Source organism: Apodemus sylvaticus, chromosome 7, assembly GCF_947179515.1.
Source record: "Apodemus sylvaticus chromosome 7, mApoSyl1.1, whole genome shotgun sequence".
NCBI lineage: Eukaryota > Metazoa > Chordata > Mammalia > Rodentia > Muridae > Apodemus > Apodemus sylvaticus.
This window is the reverse complement of record NC_067478.1, coordinates 14214618-14228529: the sequence shown is the minus strand read 5'-3', so window position 1 is coordinate 14228529 and position 13912 is coordinate 14214618. Positions and strand designations below refer to the sequence as shown.

At 44.3% G+C, this 13912-nt stretch overlaps 1 protein-coding gene across 1 annotated transcript; it reads right to left on the bottom strand.

The window, feature by feature from the left end:
- Positions 1-517: 517 nt before the first annotated feature.
- On the bottom strand, positions 518-13140 carry LOC127689513 (F-box/WD repeat-containing protein 15-like). Its single transcript, XM_052189217.1, has 10 exons — positions 13051-13140; positions 11977-12014; positions 11613-11776; positions 10148-10266; positions 9083-9292; positions 7532-7690; positions 6461-6671; positions 4869-5047; positions 4445-4569; positions 518-629 (listed from the first exon to the last, which is right to left on the bottom strand). Exons 1-10 carry the CDS (start codon positions 13138-13140, stop codon positions 518-520), a joined length of 1407 nt encoding a protein of 468 aa, XP_052045177.1.
- Between the last annotated feature and the right edge of the window lie 772 nt (positions 13141-13912).

Sequence of the window (13912 nt, the reverse complement as noted above, 5' to 3'; positions counted from 1 at the left end):
TCCAACCCATATGCCCTGGATTTACAAAAGTGCTTTGAGGGAAAACAAAAGAGATCAAGAATTCAAAGGAGAACAGCGAGGAGAGGTATATGGGAAGGTTTAATGGAGGAAGGGGGAGGGATAATTATAGGCTCAAAAAAGGTTGTTGTTGTTTTTTTGTTTTTTTGTTTTTGGTACATATCTTCTGCTGTGATAAGCTGCCCACATGGCCTGGTCATCAGACTGAACCCTATAGCAATGAAATGACAGACGTCACAGCCAAATTGGTTGTATATCTAGCCACGAACTTAGTTTCAGGGATGGGTTCTCATGAAGTACCCCTGATTGGTCTGAACTAGCTCTGTAGACCAGGCTGGCCTCAGAACTCAGATCTTCCCCCTGCCTCTGCCTCCCAAAGTCAGGATTAAAAGTGTGCAGGGCTACATTTAGCCTCTTCAGTTCTTAGCAACACTGAAATCACCAGCCCAGGCTTGAAATATACCTTTATTATCATTGAGGAAGAAGACATACAACACACTCAGTTTTCAAAATCAGAATTCAAGGAATGTGCCATTATCAAACTGTGGACAGAACTATTTGTTATCACTTGAATTATGCTCACATTGTCACATGCTGTTTTCTCAATGGAGCTGCCAAAGGAAAACAAAAAAACAAAGATGTCAGTACTCAAATGGGAGTGAGGTTTATCAAGTGATGAAGAAATGACTGTCTTTTCATCACCATCCTGTATCAGATTAAACCTTTAAATATTTAGTTGTTGGAGGCTGTAGAGATAGCACTGTGGTTTAGAACACTGACTGCTCTGCTAGAGGTCCTGAGTTCAATTCCCAGCAACCACACATTGGCTCACAACTATCTGTCATGGGATTCGATGCCCTCTTCTGCTGCTCGTGTGTCTGAAAACAGAGACAGTGTACACCTATACATGAGATAAATAAAAATACTTATTAGTCACGTGTGTATGTGTATATGTGCACTTGTGGGGGAAGTGCTGGTGTGTGTGTGTCTGTGCCTATGTGTGCATGCCTGTGTGATTATGTGTGACTGCATTCATGGGTGTGTGTGGCTGTATGTGCCTGTGTGTGTGTCCTGAGTGCATGCATATGCTCCTATGCATGGAGTGGGTAGATAATAACTTGTGGGACCTAGTTCTCTCCTTTCACCAAGCAGGTTCCAGAGACTGAACTTGTCAGACTTGGTGGCAGTTGCCTAAACTGCTGAGCCATCTCAGGTTAATTCTGAGTAACTGTGCACATTGGCAAAGGAAGACTGTCATTCATAGCATGAGTTCCAATCCCAGCCTTCTGCAGTAGACGTCTGCCACATTTCTCAGTTCTCTGTTGGTCAGTACATTACAGAACAGAGAGAGCAGCCACTGTGATGCCACATACCTATAAATCACTTCAACTCAGGAGGCTGAGGCCAGAGAATTGACAGAGTTTGAAGCAGTTTGAGGTTAGTTTAGGCTAGATAGTGAGACCTTGTCCCCCCCCCCAAAAAAAACAAAGATGTTAATGTATAAATTTAATTTTTTTTTTAATTGAGTTGTGTACCCTTAGCCAAACTTGGTCTACTCAGAGTGCATACAGCAATGCATCCCCTCCCCACCAGGGGGCGTGGAGATGGTGGGGCACATGTCAATCATTCTGTTCCTTACTACTGAACAAAACCTCTATTAGATCATTCAGGGCCTCATAAGTGTCAGGCCTGCCCTGGGCAAGTACACAGCCCTCTGCCTGTGGCTGTGCAGACCCTAGCCAAAACCTGTCGACCACACCCATATTCTCCTTTGCACTGAGGTGGTGAAAATGGCCCCTCTATCTCCCTCCACCTGGCATGTAGATAACACATCAAAACTCCCTGAAATTTTGGGGTAAAGTTCATTATGAGAGTTTATCCTTTACGTGTGCAAGACCCTGGATTTACTCCCCCAGCACAGGAAAATCAAAATACCTTCCCCAAATTGGTAAGTCTACCAGATAGTCTATAGAGTCAAAAGCAGATCAAGGACAAATATATTAAACTCCAACACATTAAACTAGAGTCACCGAGAACAAGTTTATAAAAATTAAACAAAAAACTTGAAATCACCAGGGCAGTGGTGGCACATGCCTTTAATCCCAGCACTTGGGAGGCAGAGGCAGGTAGATTTCTGAGTTCGAGGTCTTCAGAGTGAATTCCAGGACAGTCAGGGCCACAAAGAGAAAACCTGTCTCAAAAAAAACCAAAAAACAAAAAACAAAACAAAAAATAAAACAAAACCTTGAATTCAGAGGGACATTACACCTGATCATCTATAGAGTGACAGACCCCAATGGCAGTAGATCTTTCAGCACATCATAGAGACCAGGAGGACACGCTAGAGCCATTTCCAAATCCTGAAGGAGAAGAAACTAATACCTATGAGAACAGCCAAGACTGAGGGAGAGGGGGGAAGGTTCTGGAGTTCAAGGCAAGCCTGGGATACATAAAGTTTTAGGCTATCCTTAACTATGTAGCAAGTTTGAGGCCAGTCTGGAGGTACACAAGATGTCTCAAAACAACTGCATACACACACGTGCTCAAACACACACAAACACACACTCACACACAGAGACTTTACATAGCCAAGGCTTTCTTGTGCAAAACAAGAAAAATGAACCTATCACAAGATCAGATTTTAAAATACATCACAGCAAGCTGCTGTGATCTAAGCAGTATGAATAATTCCATCAAACAGATGCATCAGAGCCTAGGAGATGACCTGCACTATTATTGTTTCTTCATTTTTTTTTAAGGACATGGAATAGGATCTCCTATAAATGATGTCAGGAAGATTCAAAAGTCACCACATTCTATTACCTCCCACTACTGAATAATTCAATAATCAATTCATAGCACATAGAAGGAAAGACTAGATCTGAGATGGGAAAAATGACTAAGAGAATCTGTAGGAAAAGCTCCATGACTCTCGTCTAGGCAGGAGTTCTTGGCTGGAGACTCCCAAGTACCAGCAACCTAAGCAACAAGGGAGAAATGTAACACAATCAAACTACAAAGTCTCTCCACAGCACAGTGGAAGAAACAAACAAGACACCAAAACCAAACAAACAACAAAAAAAATATCAAAAGAATGAATAGAAATTTCATAGAGTGAGGGGAAAAATTGAAATAAGGTTTCATTGTACAGCCCACATTAGCATTGAATTTGAATGTGGCATAGGCTAGCCTCAAACTTGAGGTAATTCTTCTGCCTTAGTTTCCTGCATATTGGAATTATACCCGTGTGCCTCTATGTACACAGGGGGAAATATCGGTAAGTCACACATGTAATATAAATTATATAGGTAAATTGTAGTGTACTGTTGACTCTTGTTGAAAAGGGACTCTAGATGAACACCTTTACTCCCAGCACTCGGGAGGCAGAGACAGGTGGATCTCTAGGTGGAGTTCAAGGTGAGCTTGTGCCCAAGACTGATGAGGCTACACAGAAAAGCCTGTAAGACGGGGGAACCCAACTTTTTGCTTTTGATTTCTTTTTTATGGAAACAGGGTCAGGCTGTTTTGCTAAATGTCAAGCAACATGAGCTTCAGCAGCCTGGGTGCAGGGATTGGGGCCTGTGCCACCACACCATGATCACTGAAAATAACTGGGATGAAGGCAAGTAAAACTCCAAGGAAAATTAGCCAAGTGGAGATAATGACAGCTCACTGATGAAGCAACCAAATGGGGGCCACACTCGAGAACCAATCCTGACACTAAAGACAAGCTATGAGGACACAATTCCCACACTTCTCCTGTGGGACTGAGACTGTCGACATGACTGTGTGTGCTGAGGTCCCAAGAAGTAGCAATTCTTTCTTTTCCCTCCCTCCCTTCATTCCTAATACATAATCTCTCTATAGCCGTGGCTGTGCTGGGACTCACTATGTAGACCAGGCTGGCCTAGAACTGACAAGATAGCCACTTGACTCTGCCTCCCGAATACTGGAATTAAGGCCTGTGCTATGCTTGGCCAGTTCCTAATTTGTTTGTGATGCTTTTGCAATGAAGCCAATTGGCTGCCAAACTTCCTAAACAGCAGAGGTGACCTTGAACTTCTGGGTCCTCCTGTTTCTACTTCTTAAATATTACACATACACAGCACCATGTCTGTTCTGTGTGATGCTAGAGATCATAAATTTGGTCATGTCTTTTTATAGAAAGTTCATTTCTCTTTTAGAAATGCCGTTTTACAAAGAACTTTTTAATATGTTTAACTTTCCTTTAAATGCATTGGTGTGAAGGAGTCAGTCAGATCCCCTGGAACTGGTGTCACAGACAGTTGTGAGTCACCATGTGGATGCTGGGGATTGAAGCCAAGTCCTCTGGAAGAGCAGCCAGTGCTCTTAACTGATGGCCATCTCTCCAGACCATAAATGTTTGAAAATTAATGTGCAGTTGAAGTCAAGAAGCAGAGCTCACCTTTGTGGTGGCAGACATCTCCTGTTTTGCAGCCGATAACACCTCCTGAGCCGCTGGGTTCTCTCCTCCCACGCGTACACATCCAAAGAGCCATCATAAAAGGTGACAATGACATGAATGGGGTCCTACAAAGAACGCCCAACTGTGAGCAGGCTGAAGTCAATGTCAGATCAAAAGACAGGGAGAGGACCTAGGAGATGGCTCATCAGGTAGAGGCACCTGCTGAGCGAGCCTGGTGCTCTGAGCCCATGTGAAGGTGGTGGAAAGAGAGAGACTAATGCCAGGAAGTCGGCCTCTGGCCTCTGCAAGTGCTCTCCTAAGTACAAGTGCACATGCGCACACACCAACAGTATGCAGTTTCAAAATATGTAAATCTATTTTATTTTTTAAAAAACCCACTACAGAGCAAACATTCTAAACATACCACCCACAGGCTCAAGATCTCTTCTGAGTAGTACTGAAATGCCTGCAGACGAAGACCATTCATGCTGAAGAGCAGGAGAGTGGACAGAGTTGAACAAACAATCACATCCTTATCACTGACTCCCATACATTTGGGGTTCTCCTTATATTCTGGCAATGAGAAGGTTGAAAACAAATGTCCTGTTCCAAACAAATACAAAATGCAGAGGCAATTTTTTTCAATCGTTGAAGCAAGAGCAAAATCCTTAATGCTCAGTGCAAAGCAAATCCCTACTTCCATAGCATGTTAATCTCGTAGACAAAACAAACACAGTCCACTGGTCTGACAAGCCCATGTCCTTGGCCACAGGAAGGCAGGCTATGACACAGGAATGGTGTGGACAGTCAATAGCTCAAACATTGGAAAGATGACTGTACTGAGAAAGGACAGTAGAGCCCAGTATCTAGTACAAGACAGAAATGGAAACATGTCTGCCCAAGAGAACCATAGTTCGCTAGTGCAGGGACCATCAAACAGGCCTGAGTTCACATCTGGCCAAGGAGCCTCCTGCTCCCTTTACAGAAACATCATGTGCAGCAGCATCGTGTGGAGATCCACAATCCCTCCACAGGCCAGGGATCTCCAAGGTCAAGGCCAGCCTGGTCTACAGAGCAAGATCCAGGTTAGCCATGGCTACACAGAGAAACCCTGTCTTCAGAGACTAAAACTGAAAAACAATGACAAGTATTTACAGCTTACTATCAGCACTTTCAAGAGACAGAGGAGAAATCAGGATTTCTTTGAAAAATTGCTTTCACAGCATTATGTTTATGTAGGTATTCATGCCACAGCACAAATGGGAGGGTCAGGGGACAACTTGAGGGATTTGGATCACTCCTCCATCATGTGGTTCCCCAGGAATTGAACTAGGTTGCCAGGGTTGGTAGTTAAGTGTCTCTCTCTCCTCTCCACCTTCCTAATGCTGCCTACTGAACTTTAACACAGTTTTCATGTGGCCTTGGGGAGTCACCCTGGTCCTAAAGTTACCTTCTTTGCTAGGTCATAATGTAAGTTTGCTACTGTTATCAATTGTGATTAAAGTATTTTTGAAGACAATAGTTTGCCATGGGGGTCACGACCCATAGGTGGAGAACCAGGGCCCTAAGGTATTTTGCCACCCCATAATATAGTTTGTTATTGCTTCTCATTTGAGCTTTTCTGTTATTGAGACAATGTCTCACTGTGCATCCCTGGCCAACCTGGTACCCACTTCATAGATCAGGCTGGCCTGGAACACAGAAAGATAGATATATGTGTCTCTGCTCCTGAATGCTGGCATTAAAGGTGTGCACTACCAGGGATAGTCTTTTGTTTTTATTTTTTAACATTATAAGTGTGCGTGTGTGTGTGTGTGTGTGTGTGTGTGTGTGTGTGTGTTTTGAATTGTGTACATGTCTTCATGTATGTATGTAACATGTATACATGCTACACCATCTTGTCAGCCTCATCGTTTTTGTTTGTGAGTCAGCACCCTCTATGAAGCTCTCCTGACTCAGTCTCCTGATTTTGGGCATGAGCCATCTTGTCTGCCTTGAGAGTTTTCTAAGGTTTACCTTTAACAGTTGTTTTTGTCCCAGTGTTTTCCAGCTCCATATCAAATGTGATAAACTTTGTGAATTTTTGGGGGCCAATTCTGGACATCAGGGTTATCCTGTCCTCCCTTCTTGGGGTCCAGAAGGCTCTTTGGCATAAAGAAAACTGGAGGATGGTACACACAGGGGCAGGAAATTCAGATGTCCTCAGTAAACTGCTCATGTAGAACACCTGCAGAGAGGATTGCCCAGTGGAATCAATGAAGAGTAGATCTCTGCAGTCTTGCACATGCGCACTCCTGACAAGGAGCTTTATAAAGAAACCCAGGACTGGCCCCATCTGTTCCCCACCCAAGGACAGGGAGGAGCAGCCATTGCTCCCACTCAAGATCAGAATAACTCACAGTCTTCCTGACCATCTCATCACATTCAGGGACAGTATGGAATCCCTGACCCAGGTCTTAGGTCACCACCATCATCCTACCACAATGGATGCAACACACAGACCTTGGTTAAGTAGAGGACTAGTCCAGGGCTGTTCTGAACATTGTCTGTAAATGAGGCATTGAGACTGTCATACTGTAATCTAGGCTGTTTTGAAGGTATATCGATGTATAAAACTAAATAAATATGTTTGGGCCCTGAGGAGTACTTGGCCTCTGAGTGGACCATCTCTCTCATGGTACCTAAGAACCAAGCACCAGAGAGCTGGCAGTGAAGGGAGAAGGCACTATATAGAGTCCTGGGTGTGGCAGCACTTCTCTGAAATATGTCACCTCTGGTGGTCATGTCTGCCAGTGATAGAAAATTGCTTTGAGTTCAGAGCCAGCAAAGATTCCTGAGGACTGTTATTTCACCTGCCGTCATCCTTTGGCTGTGCACAATTCAAGAACAGTTCACTTCACTACTAGACATCTGCCATTGTGACTGGTCACCTGACTGCTTCCAAGACATTATTCTTCCCTGACTGTAGAAATGGCTTTCCTTATGATAGGGCTTAGGAGAGGGGGAGGGGTCTCCCTGGACCTCTCTGAGGGCTGGACCTTCCCACTGTCTCCCACCTTCACCCTGGAGTTGCTAAAACAGACCTACCTTTGGCAAGATAGGTGAATATTTCTTCCTCAGAAAGACCCATTTCTTCTGAGGAGAGCAGTAGATTTCATCAATACCGTATGGGAATACATTGACTCTGGAAATGAGGTGTAAGTCGGGAATCCTAAAGACAGAGAGGTTACCCGAGGTATCTCCTGCCTGAAATCAGAGCACCGGCACCTGGTCAGCAGGAAAAGGTTAAGCATGGAGGAAACAGTGCTACCTGCTCTGAGATACACCACTGAGTCTTCAAGTCCAGTGATGAGATCCAAAGCTCTGACCAGCCTGCCTCACAGAGTGTCTGGGCTGATCCCATGGAATAAGACTCTCTAGACTTGGGGAGAATGACTCAGTGAGGGAGAGGGAGAGAGAGAGAGGGAGAGAGAGAGAAAGAGAGAGAGAGAGAGAGAGAGAGAGAGAGAGAGAGAGAGACAAAGACAGAATGTTCCAGGGGCTCCAATGACTTTTTCCAGCACCCAAGCATGCTCAAAATACATAGACACACATGCAGGCAAAATATTCACACTCAAAATAATTTTTTGGCTTTTTGGTTTTTCTGACAGAATTTCTGTAGCCCTGGCTGTATTAGAACTCACTCTTACAGCAGGCTGACATCAAACTCAAGAGATTCACCTGTCTGTGCCATGCACCAGCATGCCCTGCAGGAGGTTTTTAAAGAAACATTTGTAGGGCATGATTATCTTTAATCCCAACACTCTATGGGCAGCACAGTCTGATCTCTGTGAGTTACAACCCCAGTCTACACAGTGAGATCTAGGCCAGGCAGGACTACATCATGCGACTCTGTCTCAAACACATGAGGTATGGTATGTGTAAAGATATTCCAAGCCATAAAACACTCTTCTGCAGGACTCACTGGGATATAATCATTATCCTTTTCTCTCAATACCTGATAAAATTCACATTTTTCTCTATTGTCCCTACCCGATTTCATGGATTCAGCAATAATAAACATGTAAAGAGAAGAAGCTGTAAAATCACTTTAAAAAAATTGGGTGTGTGTGCTGGTATATGTATTTTTATGTATGCACATGTACATACATGGAAACCAGGGAAGGATGCCAGGTATCCTGTTAGATCACTCTTCTCTCATTTCCTGACAGAGTCTCTTATTGAACATAGAGCTAGGCTGCTTGGCTAGCAGCAGTCTAGTCCCAGTAACCCTTGTGTTTCCATCCCCACCAGTACTGGGGTTACAGGCACATTTAGCCATATCACACTTTTTATGTGAGTGTCAGGAATTTGAACTTGAGCATTCATGCTTGCACAGCAAAGACTGCTACCCACTGAGCCATCTATCCCCAGATCCCAGAAAGGAATTTTGAAATCATATTTTTAAGAGAATGGCTTAAGGAAATGCACATGAAATAGGTCAAAGGCTAAGGGATGGCCATCTTTGTGGTTTACTGTGATTGACTCTCAGGGTTTGCAGAGACTTCAAGAAGGCAAATTGAGATTTGATATTAATGAGACCTCAAACTGGCAAGTGTTTTGTTCTGTGTGACTACTCCAGATTCGGGGGTCACTTACCAAGACAATTGCGCCATCCTGGGTATCAACAGCTTCCAGTGATTGGCATGGAGAGAACAGGTTGTTTGTCGCCAGAGCATCCCTGTTCTGACAGTCCCACAGTTTGATAGTTGATTCTGTATCTACAGTCACCGCAATGTGCATCTCAGGGAGGGTAGTCAAATGCTGGATAACAGCGGGATGTCCTGAGCTTACCCAGGTCAAAACGCCCTGGGGAACAAGAGCATCATCATGTCTGAGCACTGATAATTCCAACTGCTTTCACCCACCAGCTTGATTTGGAAGCCCCGTCCAGACTGGAACACCTTCTTCCTTACATGCAAAGAATATGAACGATCTAAGCATCCCTCAGTTGGTAGCACATTCCTAGAATCCCAGCCCAGAAAGGCAGAGGCAGGAAAGTCACTCGCAGGTTGAGGCCAGTCTAGTCTACAACAATCAAGTTATAGGCCCGTTCGGATTACAAGACTATCTCAAAAAAACAGAAAGAAAGGAAGGAAGGAAGAAAGAAGAAAGAAAGAAAGAAAGAAAGAAAGAAAGAAAGAAAGAAAGAAAGAAAGAAAGAAAGAAAGAAAGAAAGAAAGAAAGAAGGAAGGAAGGAAGGAAGGAAGGAAGGAAGGAAGGAAGGAAGGAAGGAAGGAAGGAAGGAAGGAAGGAAGGAAGGAAGAAAGAAAGAAAGAAAGAAAGAAAGAAAGAAAGAAAGAAAGAAAGAAAGAAAGAAAGAAAGAAAGAAAGAAAGAGGAAGAGGAAGAGGGAGGGAGAAAAGGAGGGAGGGAGAGAGAAACAGAAAGAAAGACAGAAAGACAGAAACATTGGGCTGGAGAGATGGCTCAGCAGTTAAGACCACCAGTTGTTCTTAACCTAAGGACCTGGGTTCAACTCCAAGCACCCACATGGCAGCTCACAACTGTCTCTAATTCCAATTCCAGGGTACCTGACACCTTCACACAAACATTCATGAAAACAGAATTCCTATAGATATAAAAAATAAAATGGTACTACTGCCCCCCCAATCCATCTCTTAGGGCATCCAGGTAACTTTTGCTACTCATTGGCCAAACTCACCTTATGAATATCCCAAGTGGAAATCTTGGTCATGGAAGTCACAATACAGACAGCCGACTTGCCTTGTCCTTTTCTTGTTAAGCCACACCCTGAGATATAACATGCATATGCCCAAAATCCTGCAAGGAAACCACAACAATGTTTAGACTCCAGACAGTTGACGGGGCACTCAAACCGAAGGAGCTATGTTTCCTTTCCCTCTGCCATGTTGAAGGCTTGAATAAAAGCTGTGGAAAGGATGAAGTGAGAGGCAGCCAAGCAAGCTGCAGGCTGGTCATTTGTTCAGAGACATTTCCTCTTTAATCTGTTTCTATAAATTCAAAATGGGGGCTGGGGGCTGGGGCTGTAACTCAGTGGGCAGGGTGCTCAGTTCTGTTCCTAGAGGCCTATAGACTGTGACCCAGTACTCATGTGGAGGCAGAAGGAGCCAGTGTTCAGGTCATTGAGTTTGTTACATGAAGGGTTTGAGGTCAGCATGTGGTGCATGAGATCTGTCTTAAGAAAGAAAAGAAAGAGCTAAGGAAGTGTTGTGCATGCCTTTGATCTCAAGCAATTGGGAGGCAGAGGCAGGTGAATTTCTGAGTTGGAGTCCCATCTGGTCTACAGGGTGAGTTCCAGGAAAACCGGGGTTACACAGAAGAGCCCTGTATCAAAAAAACAAAGAGAAAAAAAGAATGAGAGAGAGAGAGACAGAGACAGAGACAGAGAGACAGAGAGAGACAGAGAGAGAACAAAAAAGAAAGAACAGAAAAGAAAAGAAAGGAAAAGGAAAAGGAAAAGGAAAAGGAAAAGGAAAAGGAAAAGGAAAGGAAAGGAAAGGAAAGGAAAGGAAAGGAAAGGAAAGGAAAAAAAGGTGGAAAGATAGCGCAGTCCCAGAGAAGACAAGCAGGAGCTCCTGAGTTTGAGGCCAGCCTAGTCTACAGAGCAAGTTCCAGGCTGACCATGGCTATATAGTAAGGCCTTATCTCAAAACAAACAGAAAAGATAACAGATTCCACAAAGTTGTCTTCACACACACACACACACACACACACACACACACACATACACAGTACATCATGTATACACATCACATAACACAACTGTGTATACGCCATGTACACAAATCACATATACATACTAAAAATAATAAATATAAAAAATTTAAAAGTATCTCTCCATCAGAAAACTGTTCAGAAGTAGATTGTTGAAAAAGATAAATACTAAAGTCAATTTAGTAATTTTCCCACTAAATTCTCTCTGCACAATGGGAAGGGTTTGAACCTTCAGGGAAAGGGAGGGATAGGGCAGGTTTTACAATGTGGAGCAACAACTCAGCAGATCACAGATTGGTTCCATGGCTAGGCTAGCACAGCAGCCGCATATGGTTAAGCTACAATGCCCTGCCTGTTATTAAATGAGAGTGTAGGACTGCAAAGAATGGGGGAAAAAGTGGGCATCTCTTCTGGGGTACCCAAGCCCATACCAAACTCTGAAGGAATTTCTCTGTAAATAAAATATTCTGGCCTTGCCCGGGACTTGGCATGTTCTTGCCATGTTCGAGAAGTGAAGAACTGCTTCCATGTCTCTGTGCCCAGGAGCTGTAGGTTGACCTTGTCACAGAAGAGCCATCTCTTCCGACAGAACTTCCTGCAATGCACAGTTGCAATCCCATCAGGCCGTACCCAGTCACCCACCTTAGAGCCACAGTTACAGTGTGTGAAACTTTTATTCACTAACCATCCTTGCACAGTGGAGGTCCAGGTACACAATCAGGAGGCCTCTTCTTCCCTTCCTGTTGTCCCCTCTTGTTGTCCCCTCTTCCCACCACACCCTGCCCCTCTCCTTACCTCCACAGGACATCACAGCTTGCAACTGCATTCCAGCTCTATGGGAGAGAAAAGAATCCTTAAACCAACAACCACCTCCCTCTCCTGCTCTCAATTTGTTCTTTGCTGGGCTTACACAGGTTAATCAAACACAATCATAGATCTCCAGGAGCACCCAGACTGGAGAGACCTACCCCAGCAAACACAAGTCACCTTCTGAGGGCTCAGAGGAAGGAGGTTCAGCCTCCAAAAGTCTGACAGGAATCTCAAGGATTCATGTCAGCAGCACATCTCCACAGGGCAGCTGGTTCTTCTCGTTTAGCAGAATTTTGTTATCACTGTTACTGTTCTGAGATAGGGTGTCTAGTAGCCTGGGCTGGGTTTAAGTTCATGTGATTGAGTCTGACCCACACTCCTGATCATCTTGCTGCCACCTCCCAAGTGCTTCAATTGCAGATGTGAGTCACCGCTCCTGCCTCATTGAACCAGATTTGAGGTCTTCAGAATGGATAAAGCTAACCCACCAGCCTTAGATATATCCGTTTGCTATTCTGTAGGCTGGTGCGCCTGTTGGTCAAGAGAAGCAGCTGAGCTGAGTAGACAGGTCTGAATAAGGTAAGTTTAAGGAGGGAGGGAAGGAAGGAAGGAAGGAAGGAAGGAAGGAAGGAAGGAAGGAAGGAAGGAAGGAAAGAAGGAAAGAAGGAAAGAAGGAAGGAAAGAAGGAAGGAAGGAAGGAAAGAAGGAAAGAAGGAAGGAAGGAAGGAAGGAAGGAAGGAAGGAAGGAAGGAAGGAAAGAAGGAAAGAAGGAAAGAAGGAAAGAAGGAAAGAAGGAAAGAAGGAAAGAAGAAGGAAAGAAGGAAAGAAGGAAAGAAGGAAAGAAGGAAAGAAGAAAAGACGGAAAGACAGAAAGACGGAAAGACGGAAAGAAGGAAAGAAGGAAAGAAGGAAAGAAAGAAGGAAGGTAGGTACGCAGGCAGCCAGGCAGGCTGTGTGAGGGTGATGCTGGGGTAGCTGAGACTCCATGTTGAGCAGGAAAGGTCAAAGCGGCCTTATGTAGGATGCACCCCATGGAGGACTCAGCCCAGGAGCTTTTACCTTGTTCACTTGGGCAACCTGTAGCAAACTGAAGGCATCCAGATAGGAGAGGATTTCCACCATTTGCTCAGGAGGCAAATGGATATCCATCTTCTGTGGCCTACGTCCACACTGACCCTTCTTTCTCCTCCCCAGCTTGCTCACATTTTAAAGGCTTGGCCAAAGGGTCAGCAGGATGGCCACCCACAGCTCATCAGGCTTTGATTGGAGCAAGCTGCAGGTGTGTAGACTCTCAGCCTGCCCCTGCCCCCACTCACTGGAGACAGATACACTCAGCTGAGAGTGCTCACACCTAAACTCACTCCACAGTGTCTTTCATTGCATAGATGAGCTCATCAACCCCTTCCTGGCACTATGGAGACCAAAAGTCCATGATCTGGGGCAACCCCGATTGATGATGTACTTGTCAGAACTTTCTAGAAAATACCGAGTTACATACTAATTGTTTAGGTGAAGCCCATTAGGTTGTTCCAAATTACTGGTGTAGGGAATCTGGTTTCCATGTTTATGTCTACCTTGAGAAGTGAATTAGATCAACACCTCTCCATGCCCCCACAGCCTCTAAGAGTATTTGGTTGAGTACTTAGATTTCTAGAGAAATGGCTGGTCAGAGAAGACACCTGATGTTTGCTGCTGATCGCTGCCCATACACACGCATATGCACTCATGCAGGTAGGCACTTTTACATGTACTGTACATAAATTCTGTGCCAGCCTAGGCTAAAGAATGAGACAGTGTTTCAGAAAAGAGTAATCGGGTCATGTTGCATTTATTCATGCTGATTATATTACTAACTAGAAATCGAATTGTATTTTTTATTCTAAAATTACCTTCTCCTCAGAATCCACAGGGTACAGCTTAT